An 18,876-nucleotide genomic window follows, 5' to 3' on the forward strand; every position below is an offset into this window, starting at 1 on the left:
CTGGCTCTGTGTCTCCCATTGGAAAGGATTTCTTACTTATTGCCATCATATGTTGAAAAATAAGCCTTAGATAGCACAAGAGAGCATCTAGAACCCTAGAGCTTCCTGGATCCCGGCCGCAAGGAACTTCATCAACTTCATCAACCGGCTGCACATCAACTTGGAGTCTCCCGTTTGCTAGGGGTTTCAGACGGGAGAATCTCCAAATCAGAAGATGCTTGGGGTTGGAGTCTCTGAATTCACTCATCATGACAGCACTGAGCTGAAACAAGTAGCCCAAAGTGCTGCACATCATATGACTGTCTATTCATCTACAATTCAGGATTGAATGACCTATAAGTAAAGGTATGCATATGAATTAGATATTTACTGTTTTCTAGGGTTTTGCGAGTATATGTATATCAAGTGATAAAAACAAGAGTAACTGATCAATATTATTACATACAACAAGGAAACCCTGTTATAACAAGGTCATTGGGACTCCCCATTAACCATGTTATAATCAGTATCTTATTGTAAACATGCTAAAGAAGAGACCAGCTAGATATACATTGTAGTACTACTGTACTGAACAAGGCAAGTGCCAAAATGTGTCTCGCCCATTCACGTAGAAGAAATTAATGTTTTTCTAAATCCGGGAAGTTCATTGAGCCCGCCTATGACCTTTCACTTTGTGATAACCTTCAACTCCCTAAGGGACATCTACCATCCAAGTTTGGTCACAAATGGACATAGGGATCACAAGTTATGAGCCATAATCGAAACACGCCATAAAAACTCATCATTGGGCCCTAAAAGTTTGTTGACCCCTGTCTGTGACCTTTGACCTTGTGGTGATCTCAACTCCCGAAGGGACATCTACCATCCAAGTTTGGTAACAAATGGAAATACATGTATACATCAAAAGTTATGAGCCATGATCGAAACGCGCCATAAAAACTTAACATTGGGCCTTAAAGTTAATTGACCCCTGCCTGTGACCTTTGACCTTGAGGTAACCTTCCCTCCAAGTTTGATTGAAATTAAAGTCCTCAGTAGAGAGTTATTCAAGTTTTTGTAGCGTTACGGATGGACGACAGACGGACGGACAGACGCCGCAGGCGATCCCTTAGTCTCCCTGCACTTCCGGTGGGCTCAACAAAAACGAGGACCACCAAATTCACACTGGTGAAAGTGGTGCCTTGTTGAAAGCGAGCTTGTTATAACAGGGTTCCCTGAAATGTGTTTCGTCTATATCAATTGTAACACACATTGCACAAATAATTAAAAGAATACACAACTTATTTACAAAGTATAATGATTTTTTTAATCAAATCAAACAAGGTGAATACATAATCAGAGATGGAACATAAACTGTGTGCAGTGACTGAATTCTTGCTGGACGGATGCTCACAAGGTTATTGCTATTCTCAAGGTCAATAACACAGGGAATATGCCAGTTGCACATCAGATTATTTGATACACTTTTATCATCATAACCAAAGTAGTTTGTACTGATCTAAAATCAAGATTATTACAAGCTTAAAGAACTCTTCACAGATTTTGTAAGGACTATTTGTGCCTTTTTTATTCTACTTTGCTCCATTTCCATTCACTGTATTTCTTTTAGGAACGAATGGGAAGATTGACGGTAAGACAAAATAGAGTAGCATTTTCCTAAACAGCAAAAAAAAAACCCAACAGATTTCCATGAAAAGCCGATACAATTACGCCACGAATTCCTCAAAATAGCAAATACAAATTTCACAAGTTTCAAGGTTCTTGTTTCACAATTCCATCACATTTCCTGGGCAAAGCTCAAGGAAAAGACCATTACTTTTCAAGGCTTTAACTTACTTGGTACTGAACCTGGACCCTGTTTTATGAAGAGTTATAATTGACTATATGGTTGATTTCTATCATAAGTCTATGGGAGCCTGTGTGGTAAGGAAATTTATAATTCATCATAACTTTTGATAAAATGGGACTCGGGACTAAAAAACGATTTGGTTTGTGCAACATCAAATATTCTTCAAAGAAAATAACTATGATATCACTTTCTAACATTTAGATATTTTAATCATAATTTACAAAACTGAAAAACATATTTTTGCAATTGAAACTGCTCACACAGACAAAAACACACACACACGTTTTGATTCCAGTTTCATTAAAAAATGTTCAAAAGAATGAAAGAGAGTTTTAAGATGCCTATGGCACATGGATGCTAATCACAAATGATTAAGGAAACCCTGAAGCTTACCTACACACAGCTCTTTGCTCTTGATAAGCAATGTCTTTTTTATATGCAGACAATATTTTGTCAGCACATAGAAAAGCAAACTCCTCTTCACTTGGTGGGCTGCATACTGGGAGAAACAAGTCTGGTGGTGATACAATATGTTTCTTTTGGAAACCTACTGCAAACTGTGTCTGTTTCTCTGATTTAAGTACATGTTACATAAGAGTTTGTGTGAATAGCTGGTGTCTCTGTTTTCAGGCAAACAAGGAGCTATCAATTCAACAAACATACAATTCATGTCAAAAGTTTGGGCATCAGCTGGAATTATCATCAGCTACTTTGACACGCACTAACACAAACACACAGATCCATAACATTGTGTTTCAATGTTACCTTTCAGATACTGTACAGTTCTATCATACAACAACACCGAAGGTGTATCAATATATTATTGCACAATAGCTATACATCAGCTAAAAATACGCATCCCCTTACAAGCTTTTCTGCATATCAGCAAAGATACCCCTATCAACAACAACAAAAAATGACAAATCTTCTATGCAAATAATGTTTGCACATAAGTGGTTGCATGTACGCGAGTGTTACCATTGCCTTTAACCCATTGAGGAAGGACTGATTTTGCTATAACACGCATTTCCCATAGGCACCTGCCCAAGTATACTTGGGACTCATTTTCAACGGGTTAAAGGATCCCAAATGCGCTTTCACTTTTGATCACAAATTCATGTTTCATAAAATATTTTGTGACTTGTACTTGAATCAAACTTGGCATGGATTGCACAAACCATTTTCAATATGAACACTGATGAAGAGAACTGTAACTGTAATTGGGATACCCTACACTAAACAAGATGTCCCATGAAAACGAGTATGGCCGTAAAACGTTGTACCATTTTCATGTTACGTTGTATCCGTAGAGAGTGATGCCACATTTCAGATCTAAGCTCTACTATATGAGTTGTTATTGTAGCTACAATCTCTATCCCATTCCTACATGAAATCCCAAAAGATGTTCCAACCATAAAGCTTTCTGCTCTTGAGAGCTTTCAGTGTATTGTGGTAGTAACTACCCTGTCATTTCACCCGAGTGGTTTGTTGCGGTCAGATTTTGCAGGTTTAGAATTATAAATAATGCATCAGCATAATCACAACAACATGAAAAAATATTTGTCATTGATGTCAGCATCCAAAAAAAAAAAATACTATGTGACCATGCTATCAATGCGGTCAGCTTCTTAAAGTGGTTACAAAGTGCTGAAGGAGTGAGTCATTACTTACATTGGTCTTATAACTTTTAAATCATAGAAAATATGCACAAAACAGGCAGTTATCAGTAGTCTAGGCATCTATGAATTATACCCACAAAAAAGGTATAGAGATTGAAGTCCTACTATGGTTTTCACAACAACAAAAAAGAAAATTTGATATTTGAATTATAAAAACATCTGAATTTGTTCTAAAATGTAACAACTTGCATTCTTTTAAACAACCTTATATTAGGGCTTACATGAGTTTCTGGAACATGATTTCCTGCCTACTGGAGGCATACCAAGATATTCAAATTGAGTCTCACATTCTCTTTCAAAGGCTTACTATCATGTAGAACAATAAATGCTGGGTCTTTCCAAAGAGGTAATCTTCATATCCCTCATTCTTTATTGTATTCACTGATTCGTCTTTGGTTGGTTAATGCAGAACTGGTCGAATTGAACGGATGAGTCCATTGTTGAAGTTCCCTGCACCATTCTTTGTTCAGCAGGTGGGTCAGTGTGGCTGTTAAAAGGCTACCTTGGTGCTTGACCTAAGAAAATAAAAAGCAAGTAAAAGAGAAATTGTGAGTATGTGTTTGGTATTGAAGTGCCAAAGCAAAACTAGAGGCTAATATCTGTATTAACCAACTGATGAAAGGAAAACAAATGCATGGCTACACATGCTAAAACAAAGAAACATACCACAAATTATAAAAAGGTGCAACTATAACATGTTTTCATCAAGTTTGGTGCCTTCATCAAAATGTGGGTAACAACCTGGAAAAGTCCCAGAATTTGACTATGCTGCAATTTGCTTTTTTATATTTCAATGCCATGTACTGTACATGTATACATAGTACAGTCCAGTGGTGTGTTTTTTTTTTTTTTTTGTATTCTTTGTTTTCGTGAGTCAACTCATATCTACAAAATTAGCAACTCACAAAACATTGCCTCCTATAACACAAATGCATGGCATATTGTCTCCACAGAGGAAAATCATTGAGTCGTCTTCTCAAAAGGAATAATTTTTCTTTCTCATACGATCACTGAATTTGACAAGAGAATTTGTCTTAGAAGTCCCAATTCGAAAAAAAAAAAAGTATACTCACAAAATATTTATACAGTATACTGGTCACTAGTTACTAAGCTCTTTTTACTATTACATTTAGTATGTAGTACCTCTCTGTTGCAGCAGGTTTTGTCTAGCCTTGATGAAGGCCATGATGTCAGCATCTGCTCTTCTGTCTCCAGTAAGCTTGATGCTTGATGAGCCCTGGGAGCTGGATCTAATACATGAATGGTAAGAGAGATTAACCCGAGTTGTTTTTGCACTTCACTATCTCTGCATGCAAGAGACACACAAACCACAGTCTCCATGAAACAGTTAGCAGGACAAATTTGGAGAAAAGAAAGACAAATTGCCACTGAAAAGTTAAAAGCAGCTTTGTACACGGTCAAAAGAGTGTAGGTCTTTTCGCACCTCACAATGGAGAAACATTGCTGCTACTAAAACTGAAAAAAGGCACATTGAAATCAGGCATGTAAATTAAATAAAGAACCCTGGAGGTCTAAAGATTATTGCAGGAATTACATTTGGGTCTTACGAGAGTCAGATATCTGAAAATACACCGATAATTACCTATCTTTCCTCTGATGACCAGGATCCACTTCAGAAGTTCCATAATCGCTCATTCCTTGGCTTCCAAGGATGCTCCCTCCTCCTCTTCCAGCATCATCCTTTCCCCTATCTATTCTTGAGATCCTATCTTCCACCGAACTCGACTTGCCTAGGGGAGGGACGGGGGGTCTGCGATTTAACTCTGCCCCTCCCTGGTGGTTCTGATTAAGTCCCTGCAGCAGGGCATTCCTGTGCGATGCCGAGTGTGGTCGCTGCTGATGCTGATTGTGCTTATGATTGTGAAGCAGCTGGTCGCCTTGGTGATGGTTGGAGTGCCTGCCATCATGGTGGTGCTTACCGGCCGTAGTACTGTAATTGGATGGATCAATGAGGGCGTGGCTGGTGCCATAGAGATGTGATGACAGAGAGACTGAAGATGATGATGCTGATGAGTGATGAGAAGACGGTGGCAGCTCCTCCTGCCCACCTTTGATAGGCGAGACGGGAGGTGTCCTCCATGCCTTGGAGGGATTGGATGGTGGGCGGTGGGGAGATGGAGCTATCTGACCCTTCAGAAGTCATGTGTGTGCATTACAATGGAAGAAAGACAAAGTTTTTTAGTCGATTTTAAATGAAGAAAACATGTTGGTATGGAGAGCTACATATTAAAGTGTGCATGACTATGGAATCCATATTAATACCAAATCTTCTGCAAAGCTTTTTTTTCCATATGAAATCAAATCTACTCAGTTATCAAAGAAATGACACTCATGGAACAAAAAAAAAAAAAAAAAAAACCACTATATGGATTGTAGAACATCTAAAAATGTGGCTTGAAATCAATCAACATTGCACATGAGGACAATGAGAACTATTTGACTTACATATCACTCTAATCTGCTTCCAGAAGATTGCAAAATGGCTTGTGCTGACTGTCAAGGGATTCCTTACAGAAATATAAACATACAAGGATCAAGAACATACCTGAACATTTGTTGACTGTTCTGCCCACCAGATCTCAAAGTCTTTCTGCAGCTGAAGACGAGACTTTTCGAGAAGATGTTGCAGATGTTCGATCTCTGTCTTCATACTACGAAGGTGATTAAACACCTCCTTATACCTAGATGGAGAAAGATGGAGAAAGAAAGGGCAGTTACCTATATTAGGCAAGAACATAAAGTGTTACAGAAGAAATATCAGATGTTTATATACGTGATTATCCTTTGCAAGATAAGATCAGGAAAGCTTTCAGTTTTCCTGCATCGTGTATTGTTCTTAATAGTTGTGCCCGCATCACATAGCTGGAAAATAAAAATATAACAAATCTCACAGAAATACAACCAATGACAACAATAAACTAACTACATATATTTGTGAGAACCTACAACAATTGATAATGCTGGGGAAAAAACACACCTTCATGTCAACAACCAAACATACATATCCTGATATTATTTTGGATGCAAGGCATTAGAGGGTGATGTATAATAAAGATATTCATAATAATGGAAGAATCTCTAAATCAGTTTTTATCAAAGGATGCAATGCATAACTCTGCATTCAAAATCTATGTGGTCAAGTACAAGCTATATATCTAATAAGAAAATTGCTCCAGAAGAGAATAATTACTTGATGTTACCACACAATATCTGAACTACAACATTAATACCTTTTGCTCAATGGAACCAATTTGCAATGTGGGAATAGTATGGTCTGATCACAGCACAAAAGTCCCACAATCCTACTTCTCACCTAGCCTTTTCATCCTCCATCTGCATACGTAGGTCTTGCTCCACAGAGTCCTCCTCATCAGCTTCTGTGTTGCCTGCCATGGCTAGCTGCATCCGCCGGTGTTCAATCTGGCTCTTGATCTTGTCTATGAAATTAAAGAATACAATTCCATAATTTTCTTCATACCAAAGATGGTGGCAATGGCTTGTTTGCTTGTTTTCAATATCTCCACCAACCTGTCAAAGTCAAGTTGTATATGATCATCTGGTTGTGTTAGCCACTGGCCTCTGCTCTGTGACTATTCTTAGTCAAGACAGACTTGACCATACCTCACATCCTTGGCACTTATATTGTTATATCTGTGCTGGTCTGCAAAGAAAGTGAGCCAGAACACCGCAACATGAAGTCAAAGAGGAAGGGTCTACTTACTTATTTTCTGTCTGCACTGGTTGACCTGCTGTCCGTAGGCCTTTGCATCCCCATACCTCTCCTTCAGTAGATGTTTGTTCTCCTCAATGGCCTGGTTGTGGATATAGTCTCGTCTGAAAATATCAAATGCTTCCTGTCGGCCAACTGTCATGTCACCTGTGATGGGAAGATAAAGATAACAACATCAAAACAGGAAAGCATTCAATTCCAGGCAACATCAGCATGGGTTGTGATCTCCAGTGATTATTGGTAAACATAATTGTTAAAACATGAAAGAGACAGGAGGAGGAACTTGTGGAGCTTGGGAAGGTTGGCTTGAGAAAAGGAGGATGCCCAAAATTGGGTGAGATGGTGAGATGATGTGAGAGCGGTTTGCTGGTAGAGTGAAGTAAATCCAGCCAACCCGTTATCAAAGACAGGCCCGGATCAAATCTGGCTGATGATAACTATTAAGTCACCATCTATTACACAGACTTTCTCTATTTCTGCAGTTAACCATCTGTACTAAAAGATTCTCCTTTCTCTCGAGGTGCTTTGATATAGAATGAAATACCATGAAAAATGAGAACTACTCCATCACTAAATCTATTTAAGAAGAAATTACCATAAACTGGCCACAAAGCCCTGGTGCAAGCTGTTTGGGAGTTACTGGTTGCCTAACAACAAAGAAATGTTTTAATAATATTTTGGTGATGACAAGAATATATAGAAATTCTTGACATGTAGATACTCCAAATATTGAGGTATCAATAAAAGACCATAATGAATATTTGCTTAAAAACTTTATTTCAGCTCGGTGGAAATACAGTTATATTGATACACCCTAATGGATGTTCACCTCCCGTTGCATGTCATTCCATGTAGAATTGATCAATTTCATCACGAAGACGTTAACAAAATCTTACTAGCCCTACCTAGAATCCTCCTCTGTGAACTTTTGGGCCTGTGAGAGAGACTACCAGCTGTCCCATCCTCCTCCCCAGAGTCTGGCCTCACTGAGTGATTCCCCACACTGTCTTGAGATTGATGGGTGTTGGTGGGCTGACGTGTGTGGCGTGGCGGCTCCCTGCTCAACCCCAGCCCTCCACCGTTGGCTGGTGGATGCCTGTCATTGGAATCGTAGGATGAGCGAGTATGACTGGTCTGGGCTCCACCTGCTTGATTGATGGCATCTTGGGCCCTCTTCTTCTCCTTCTTCAGCATGTTTACAAGGATGTCTGGTAAATGACCTTGGTCAAGGAACACAATGCACTCTCAAAGAAATCCTCAAAATCTTTTGGAAGACTACCCCACAAGATAAAGTGAGACAAATATGATATATTACAATTCATTCTACACATTAAATAATATAAACGGTCCTTGCCACTCTAGTTTAGAGGTAGGTTTGCTTTCTTCTCTCCACATGGCTAAACTGATGTACATAACTGATAGAAACACGCAAGGATGCTACATGAGATTCTCCTATGGTCCTGTACTCTGAACATAACATGTCAATCTCAGGAGTTTCATTGTATGAGCCAAGGGCTTAGTCTGAACAGCTGAGGAGAGGAAGAATGGGAACCATTGGAGGTAATCCAGTGAATAGGGATTAGTGGAGAGGGGCTCCTATTCTCTCAACAAAGTCAAGCAAAGTTCAAGGGTCAACACAATGGTATCTCTTGTCTTTTGCCTCCATGTGATCTTTAGGACCCAATGAAACCTGTCAGGAAGGATCAATGACCGACATAGACCATTCATTTTCAGCCAAATGATACCTTCCTAAGACAGCTTCCACTGACCCACAGTGCAGTACTCTAACATTTTCTTCAGCCTATAATTACCACTTAACTCACTTGCTCATGGAACAAGCAAGCATGGAAATTATCAACCACTGAGAAGTATTGACCTTTGTTTCTCTCCTGTCAGTGTACACGTCTCATATTTCAGATAAAGTTTGCAAGCAAGAAAGTAAAGCACTGACTATGTAATAACTATCACATACATCTTATTGCATAGAAGGCGAACAGGCTTACAATACTTAGCACAATAACATGCCCTTTATGTCTGCTGCAATTTTCCATTTGCCATTTTACAAACCCATATCTGATGGATGTTTAACCCGTTGAGGACAGGCTGATTTTGTGACAACACACATTTCCCATAGACACCTGCCTGAGAAGTGTATACTTTGGATTCGTCCTCAAAGGGTTAAACATATCTATTTAGAGTGTAGTCAGATGGTTATTGGTAGAATCCTGATGTTATAGATTGACAGGAAAGTTTATAAATGATGATGATGGATTTTCAAATGTGCAATTATTGATATTTGTCACAAGGCACACTTAAGTCCCTTTGCTTTGGAACTGATTACTCCCATTTGCTTTTATTCAAGACTAATTCATCTTTATCCTCAATCCCAACTACACTGTTGTTCAATTCAATCAATCAGTCATTTATGCAATGTTAAGGTCAAAGGTCAGCCATCTTCAAGGATACTGATTTCATTGTCCCTCTGCTGCACCATGCTCTGAAGTTTCTTGACCTCAGTTCCCATGTAAGTGGTGTCTGGATCGTACGCAGGTGCTGGAGTGGGGTCAGGATGGGCAGACTCTGTCCTGTCTGGGGGCAGTTTTGGGGGCGAAGATTCCGTAGAAGGAAGGGTCTTTCCCTGGGCAAATCGCTGGATGGAAAATTGGCACAAGAATACCTCAGTTAAGACACAAGACAAGACCAATCTAAGTTAATATATTGAATCTGGATGCCTTCAGAGGACACAGCTGCATATGACAGATTTGTGCTTCCGCCATCTATAGGTTGCAAACATCAAAACTCACCAATGACTTGTCCTGAAGCATTTTAAATTTAGTTAGAAAAAAAAACACCTAAATAAAAGAAATGAGCTACACAGGCTGAATATAGAAAATCACAGACTTTTGATATGCTCTGCATAATCGAATGATATCCAAATGAGGACACTGTACAAGTCCCATGAGGCTCATCTCAAAGCTGCTGGGATGTAAGATGTGAAACTACTGGACCGCCAACGTTACGATGACTTACATCGTACTTCTACCACAATACAATGGAGGCACATGGTCACTCTACGGAAGACTCATTTGAATGTACTTTGTGCCAATAAAATTGGTATTGAAACAGGTGTGACTAACACAAATGGACATGTAAATGTCACTTACCCGTATTGAATTACATATACAAAATCATTCAGTGGCATAGAGCATTTCATAATATGAATGACACAAAGTTTTGTTCTTACAAGACTACAAATTGTTACATCATGTCAAAGTACAACAGATTTCTCTGTTCACTTAACGGCACAATTGTTATAGAGTTGCTATCACTATGATGACGCTAAATTCTTCTGCTTTGTCATAGAAATGTTGTGCATAGATCAAACCTTCAGTATTCTGAAGCACTCATTGATCTTCCTCATGTCTGCTCCCACGTTAAGTTGACTCTCAGAGTCTGCATCTTCCACAAACTCCTTTACTCTTTCTTCAAGTCTGGGGAAAGAAAATATAATCAACACAGAATGCTTGCAAATATGAATGATAGGTAATACATGCTTGTATAGATCACTGACAGAAATCTTCGGAGACGTTGCTGTCCAGCATTTTAACTTCATTAAATGCAGTCAACATTTTGTAAGAAGAATTTGGAAGCTGAAAAAAAAAGACTGTCTCCTATACGGAGGAATGAGAAAGAGAGAGGGAGCAAGTTCAAGACAAAGGAATTTATAGCACCTTGTATGCAATGCTTCCAACTCTCTCACAATCTTTCCTCTTAAATGTCACAATAAAACACAATGCCATGTTTCATTTCATACTACATCATCCCCAAGATGCATACATGTGGCACAAAGTTACAACATGGTATCTTTACATTCAGGTAAAGTGTAATTTTCTGAACAATCTATAGATGTTCTTGACAGGCATAAGGAAAACTCACTGAGAAGAAAACACAACCAATCACAACATACCTTGCTAGCTCATCATCGGTTAGTTCATCTGTTGACTGTTCACCAGAAACCAGTGACAACTGGTTCTTAAGCTCCTGGATTTCAAGCTTCAGTTTGGCAATCATCTACAGCAAAACAAGGAAAAATACACACACACAATTTTGGAAATGTCTATGTCATTGCAAAGATGACTATCCCATCTCCCCCTCTCCCTTCCCCCCCCCCAAAAAAAAAAAAAAAAAATCATCGCCCTCTGTGCACTTCACAACATATGTGGCATGTGCACACTTGCATGAGCATCATTAATGTGCAATCCTGCACCTATACAACAAATATATATATATGTAAAGGAGGGACACAGCATACTGCTTATGATTTGGGCTCCTTCGAGTCATTTTATGGAAGAAAATATTGCAATGCTAAACACAACTCATAAACTGCACAGACACAGTCATTTTGCAAGTTGGCAGCAATTGTAATATGTTCAGCATCATGAAATTAAAAAAAACAATAAAATGAAATTTCATAGAAAACAGAGAATCATGAAATAAAAAAATTTAAAAAAAATCATAGAAAACAGAGAATTCTCCACTGATTCAAAACCTGCTATGACATGCTGCAGGGGTGGGTGAAAGATGAAAATAGACTCAATGCAATTCACTTGCTGACTGACATTTAATGAAGGGGATACATGAATGAACACGACTATAGTCAGCACGCTTTTATGTTTATGCATCTTACCAGTTTAGGGTCCAGTTCTTCATTCAAGACAGCATCATTCTTGATCATGGCAACTCTCTGGGCAAATCGACATGTTGAGATTGATTCCTGAGGAAAGTTTGGGGGCAGGCAGTTCAATGATTATGTTTGGCATACTATACCTGAACTTGACAATGAAAGGTGAATTTCATTCAGAATTCACCTTGAATTTCTCTTCCTTTTCTTTCTTTTTTATTTTTATTTTTTGCTCTCTGCGGACCGATAAGCTATTTCCCATTCATCTCCTAATTCAGTTACATGGGGCTGTTTCTTCTCCAATAACCAATAAAAACGTTACAGGCAGCATAGACACTTCTGGTTTCTTCTGCCTCTATGTTAGTTACTCATATCATGAGAAAACTAAGAATATTCCACAAATGGCAAAAAGAAAGAAACTATGTATAAATACATATTTTAAAAAAATCATTCATGAAACATTAAAATTTTGCATGTTTTATGCAGCTGAACTTACATCAATGCTCTTCTTCTCCACAGAGCATGTTGCAATCATGGAAGTCATGCAGTTTCCTCCCAGGCTGTCTCGGAGCACCATTGTCATCATGGAGTTACGATAAGGAATGTGTGACCGCGACTTCTCCGAAAGAGCAACAATTACCTACAGTGTATAAGGAGAGAACATGTGGACATTGAGAACAGTAGCATATACTTGAGTAAATCAGAAAGGACTGTTCTTTAACATTTATTCCAAAAGACAGAAATTGCTACTCATAACACATCTTTATTTTGACTTGTATGTGTATCTGTCTCTTCTCTCACTCTTCCTGGCTAACCAAACATGAAGGAGGTAAATAGAAACAACCATAATTAGCCTCACTCCCTATTTCTTTTTATCATCATCCATTCCAACTGCCTACCATTCTCTTTCTTGTGGAATTTAGTATGCTTCATCAGACCATAGGACTATAACTCCAAATTTGGCTGACTGCACAAGGACATGAATATAAGACAGTTTGTGTTATTGCAATTGAATATGTCAGTATGTAATTGAAGTTATTGTTTTTAACACATAACTCACATACATACAGAGCAAACATTAAAATCGATACATAAAGAGACTACGACATTCACATCTGACTGTACACTCATACATATCATTTTATAGGAAGTGAAACAGCAAATGAAAAACCATGCAGACTTTTCAGTACCTGTTCTAAGCAGTGCAACGAGAGGTTGATATACTTGGCTTCCTTCAGAAGAAGTCCTGAAACACCTGTTTTCCCAACTCTCTCAGAGCTGTAACAAAACAATTCAAGCAAAGTATGAAGACAAAGTAAACCACAATGAACATAAAAAGTTCATTTGTGATGGTATAAAAATCACACAGCGGGACAAAAAAGAAAATTAAATGTACGTACATAAAGTCTGAATTCAGGGAAGACTTTTTGTTATGAAGTGAATATAAATACATGGCAGTAAACCTCCTCTATCAAAACCTGTGGATGTGACACCAATTACATCCAGCACAAGGAAACCTCACTAACAGCATATCTCCAAATCTCTCACCACCATGGAAATGTTGACGACCTGGCAAGTTATAAATCTGTACAATATGTGCACTGAGGGATCTTGAGATCACAATCCATATGTATAAAGATATACTGAGAAAATAATCATGGCCATCATGCACCTTCAAGAAGTTAATGATATTAATATTCTATACAAAGTTGAGGGGAAAGTCTTAAATTCTAGAAAGGGCACAAGTGGTGTAGGAGTGACTCACCCAGCAAGGTCAACAAGATGGATCTTGGACCTGCGAAGGGTTGCTGACCCTCCTTCTCTGATTGACAGGTGAATTGTAAAGATGCAGTGGGACCGGGTGGATGCTTGATTCATGGGGGTCTGTGAAATACAAATGGGAAAAATATTTGTCTTTCATCTTTGCTGGCGATTTCTAGGTGAAAAAGGCATACCATTAACATACAGCTAAAATGCACAAGTTTCTTTACTACATACATGTAAGTCAGACACTAGTGCAAACAAAGACAAGAGAGATGCTTCAGTTACTTACTCTAGCTCTAGGCATTTTTTGTCATCAGATATCCTACCTCAGCGATCATTCTGTTTGTGTCTCCTAAAAAGAGCCAGTTGAGGGCCTCCTCCTCACTAGATGCTTGGTGTGTCATGATGTTCTTCATGTGGATGTTACCATCACTGTCCTCCATCAATGATACCTTCCTACAGGAAACCATGGCAACAACAAAAGCAAGTTTATTCATGCTCCAGTGCCTTGATTTAGCAGATACCAGGTAACTAACTATGATATATAGATGACAAATTTGATGATCATTCCTACTCTTTCAAAATATTTCACACATTGGGGGAATTAAAAGGTTCACACAAATTCACACAAATGTATTTGCACAATGTTCATTCTGTTACTAGACAGAAATGCTACTAAAGAACTATGGCACAATTCAAACAAACATGATAAGAAAAGATCAAGTAACACTACAAGTAATTAATGTAAATAACATGATAGGGTAAAAAAAAACTCAACTTTTTCTTTATCTACCTTTTATAAGACATTAGTTTTTCACATGAACAAGATGGGACAAGATGTAATGTTCTTGTCTGTCTTTCATATTACAATTTTTCTTGATGTTGGTCTGCAGTTAACTGATATGACAAGAGAAAAGAAACCTATCACAGAAAAAAAAATAATAAATCACTTACGGTAAATCTTCCAGTTTTGCAGCCTCATGTTTGGGGTCCAACAGATCATAGCCACACTCATTGTACAGTTCCAAGTACGAAATGTATGTTGTATACACATACTCAGGATTCTCGACAAAGAAAGAAAGAAAAAAGAAAATTGAAACCAGGAGGAGACCTGAATTTCAAAATACCCAAAGTTCATAGAAAAAGAAAAAGAAAACACACACAAAAGAAACCTTTCTGATCCAGACAAGAGAGTATGTATCATGGATATAATAACCTAAGACAAATCAATGATTTTTTTTATTTTTTTTTTTTTCAGGACAAACCCAGCTGATTCAAAATCATTGTCAAGTGACCTTTACAATATCATCATGTATGTCACTGAAAGGTATAAATAAGTATAAATAAAGTATAAATGTAGAGTACATGCTTTTAGCTGCATTTTGCTCCTGTTCAGGCTCATATTCAATGGAAGGGACGTAATGGTCAAGAGATTATTGACCTAAAAAAAAAAACTGCTTATGGAACAGCACTGTGAAGTGCAGCTCAACAAAAAGTTTGACACCTATTTAAGCTACTGCAAAACTACATTACAGGATCTTCATAGCTGACGGAGTTTACTTTAGTAGAACTATGGTTACCCTCGAGAATAAACCATGACAGAAGTAAACATCTGACCAGATTTTATTTCCCACCATTGTTATGGTAATATGTAAGGCATTTTCTTGATTATAAACCTTGTATCTTATTGCTACCCTGTGACAAAGAATAACAATTATAATTTCCTTTTGGTGCTATGACTGTGAAGTCATTATTCTCTGTTTAGAAATATCTGCTACAAACAAAATCAATTGAAAACACACACACACACACACACACACACATATATACTTACAATGTATTTTCTAATCAGGAAAGTCTGCTACAACCAGAATGAAGCAGGCACACAAACATGAATATGAAACTCTTACCTTGGCATACTGCTGGAAGAGATAACTCAGTGTGCGTGGGATGATTCCTCTGTCAATGTATCGCTCAGCTCCTCCTGTGATGGTGAAGGTTTTACCACTCCCCGTCTGAGTGAGTGAGAATAAATCACACAAGAAAGATACTTGGAGATACTAGTCACAACTCCAATGATACATTGTGCACTCTGTGGATTCAGAACAGTACATTTAGCAACCAACTGGAATTTATATACCTTAAGCGCAAAAATTTTTGTGGTACATTAATTTTCGCATATTTGGGCTACTTCCGCCTAGCGTGAATTCTAAACCTGCAAAAATATCTTCACAATTTTTTTTTTGGCCCATTTTGATTGGGTTGACACCTGCGCAGAACGAACTCAAGAACCCACTAATACATTTTTGAGCGACTCAGTGCCAAAAAAAAAAAAAAAAAAAAATCATGTGAAAATATTGATGTTTACGGTATATGGAGATGAAAAAAATAAATAAATGTAATACTCTGTGATGGTAAGACTTCAATACAACTGGAACCACCATTATGTATGATATGATATGCCAACAAAGAATTAAAATCACTGCAGTATGAACATAATTTCTCAGAGAAAATGACAGCACTCACCTGGCCATAGGCAAATATTGTTCCATTATATCCAAGAAGAGCACTGCATACAGACATGAGAGAATTACTAGAACATAACCACATTTTAGTTTAAGATGAGCCATTTAGTCATTAACAGTGCCACATATCTTAAGACACAATATACACATGACTTTGTAAAGTTTTCAAATGTGTATCATTTCAAGGTAAATGAGAAAATCTTGCATGGTAGTTTATAGCTCTTGTTATATCTGATTGTTTTCATAAAGTATAATATTTACTGTTATTATTAGTAGTTGTACTAGCAGTATTATTGCAATGAGTGTAGTTGAAATCTTTCAATTACAATCAGCATTATTATAAGCTTTTTGGCAATCATAATCTATGTAAGCACAAGCCACTGATTTTGTTGTTTCTTCTTAACAATAGACAGCAGAGTACTCTCAATTAGGAAAAAATTCAAAAATTGCCAGAGAGATGAGTAGAGTGACCTATGGTGATCTATAGATGACAGACTTAAATCTTTCTCACAAGGTGTTTCCAAAAATTGTTGATATAAATTTACTACTACAATGTATGTTAGTCACATATTTTTTAGTTTATCAATATCATCATCCCTGCCAATTTCAGACATAACAGTTATCATATATCCCTGACCAATGTCAAAATATATCTGCCAAGATACCATGTAAATACAATTTTCCATCACTACAGTATGCTAATGCAAATATGAAAACAAAAAGTAATCTGCAATATTCAACATAATAATAACAGTAACATAATAATAACAATCACATTGGCAAGCATGACATGGTAAGCAAGACTGCATGGACAATGTTTACTGAAGAATGACTGAAAAGCTTTAAGGATAGAGATCAATACTGTAACATAAGTTTGTGGCAATATAAAGTTTGCCAACTTACTTGTCGACAACATCTCGTGCCACATATTCAAAGATTTCATCCTGCTTGGTCTTCTGGTTGAACACCCGCTCAAATCGAAATGCGTACTCTTCCTTTTTGTTATTTATGAAACCCGATGCCTGGTCTCGTGGAACAAGAAATGACAGCCTTGATGGCTGTTCATCTTCATCCTCTTCAATTTCATAGATCTTTGAACAAATGAAAAAGCAATGCTTAATCAATATTCAACGACAATTTAAACACAATTTACATAAGATTTGATTTCTCTGCCATGTCCTCTTGTGCATTCATTTGTCAAACCCAAGTAAGTCAGGCACTATTTTTTTATCATATCTGCAAATATTCCTCACCAGCGTATGTAAGCTCATGGAACACATATTAGGCAGTCACCTGGTGAAGCATCTCTGTTCAAACTCGATCATTACCTATTATCAACATGCTTTCAGACAGGGAAGATCATGCAACCCCCATGAGGCCCCAACTAGTTGCCTACATTTCATGGTCTTGCCATAAACCACAACAACAACACTTTGTGACCTTTAACAATGCAGCTCCGATCCTGTGAACTCCCGATTATTCAAGATGGCTGTCAGTGAAAGACGACGTACTGTTCACATACACTGCATATAAATCTTCGTTTTCGGTAAGTTGTGAATTGTGACATTGTGTAGGCTATGCCAATTTCGATAACATAGACATGAAGTCTAATTAATGAAGATTGTCTTTAACGAGTTTGAGGTGATAAAAATGATGTCAAGTATCAAAACTCAATGCGATCTACACGTTCGATTTGTGTTCGCTTTGTTGTTGGGCACCATCCTGGTATAGGCTACAGCCCTGTCGCGTTTTCACAGCGACTGGGCTGTGTATTGGTTTAAGTTAGAAATAGATATAGACTACTTGATTACCAACTGTCAGAACACAGCACTTTTCATGATAGAATCCCAAGTCTGAAAAAGGTGTCATCTGCTAATCTAATGCTACGATTCTTCTTCTTCTTTCAATAAAGTATTGTCGTGTATCAGCATAGGTCAACTGATTGTTTGATAGAAGAGACTTTCACTTTCACTAGATCTAGTTTCAGTTATTATTCTTTTTTTTTTTTTACAAAATTCAATTTCCAAACTTTTATTTTTAGACGACTTTAAAAATGCATCGTTTTATTTGAGACACCCTGTCCATATATAGCTATTTTACAGAGTAAAGTCACAAAGAGTGACTTATTAAAATCATCAGTGCAAACGCAAGCTGGTCGGCACACCACACTGACTGTTGCACATCATGACATAGCACAGCCGTTTATTGCGCCAGCCAGCGAGGATACGATCGGCTCAACCCGGGCAACTTCGGGGACTACAGCCGTCCGACCCTGCTGATGGCCGTAGGTAGGAGCTAGAAATAATGAGTCATACGTACCCCTGTCTTCGCCTTAGTAGGCTTAACTCTGCAAAAGATCTTTATTCCCTGCTTGACCATATCACTTTGTAGACACTTACTGCTTAATTTATGTACTAAGCAGGAGCAGATTTTGCTCAAACAAAGTAGACAACTGTGAAATACAGAGTCTTGCCAACGGTATACAAAGTTTCTTTTCCGGAGAATCTTAGTACATTTGTCAGTTTGATTTTTGTCGATTAATAACTAGTTTATTTGTAGTTAAATAAAATTTGCAGCATTCTAAAAAATTAACAAGTATAATGAAATTTAATTTTGTATCGGATATT

The 18,876-nt window shown here is 37.7% G+C and overlaps 1 protein-coding gene across 1 annotated transcript; it reads right to left on the minus strand.

Annotated features, from left to right (window-relative positions):
* Window positions 1-1,292: 1,292 nt before the first annotated feature.
* LOC140226579 (kinesin-like protein KIF6) lies at window positions 1,293-18,691 on the minus strand. Its single transcript, XM_072307035.1, has 20 exons — window positions 18,569-18,691; window positions 17,153-17,340; window positions 16,251-16,293; window positions 15,635-15,739; window positions 14,679-14,788; window positions 14,051-14,180; window positions 13,726-13,844; window positions 13,151-13,238; window positions 12,457-12,600; window positions 11,967-12,053; window positions 11,247-11,350; window positions 10,665-10,770; window positions 9,746-9,929; window positions 8,185-8,487; window positions 7,271-7,426; window positions 6,863-6,986; window positions 6,095-6,230; window positions 5,132-5,679; window positions 4,672-4,778; window positions 1,293-4,043 (listed from the first exon to the last, which is right to left on the minus strand). Exons 1-20 carry the CDS (start codon window positions 18,626-18,628, stop codon window positions 4,027-4,029), a joined length of 2,859 nt encoding a protein of 952 aa, XP_072163136.1. The 5' UTR covers window positions 18,629-18,691; the 3' UTR covers window positions 1,293-4,026.
* Window positions 18,692-18,876: the final 185 nt, after the last annotated feature.

The sequence above is a fragment of the Diadema setosum genome, chromosome 1, assembly GCF_964275005.1.
Source record: "Diadema setosum chromosome 1, eeDiaSeto1, whole genome shotgun sequence".
Classification (NCBI taxonomy): domain Eukaryota; kingdom Metazoa; phylum Echinodermata; class Echinoidea; order Diadematoida; family Diadematidae; genus Diadema; species Diadema setosum.

Excerpts from the sequence above, each read along its gene's own strand:
- LOC140226579 (XM_072307035.1), bottom strand. The coding sequence starts at position 18,628 with ATGGTCAAGCAGGGAATAAAGATCTTTTGCAGAGTTAAGCCTACTAAG. Across the intron at positions 6,231-6,862 it reads ATGGAGGATGAAAAGGCTAG|GTATAAGGAGGTGTTTAATC; the intron begins GTGAGAAGTAGG and ends TTCTCCATCTAG. Across the intron at positions 4,779-5,131 it reads GGTCATCAGAGGAAAGATAG|ATCCAGCTCCCAGGGCTCAT; the intron begins GTAATTATCGGT and ends TTCATGTATTAG.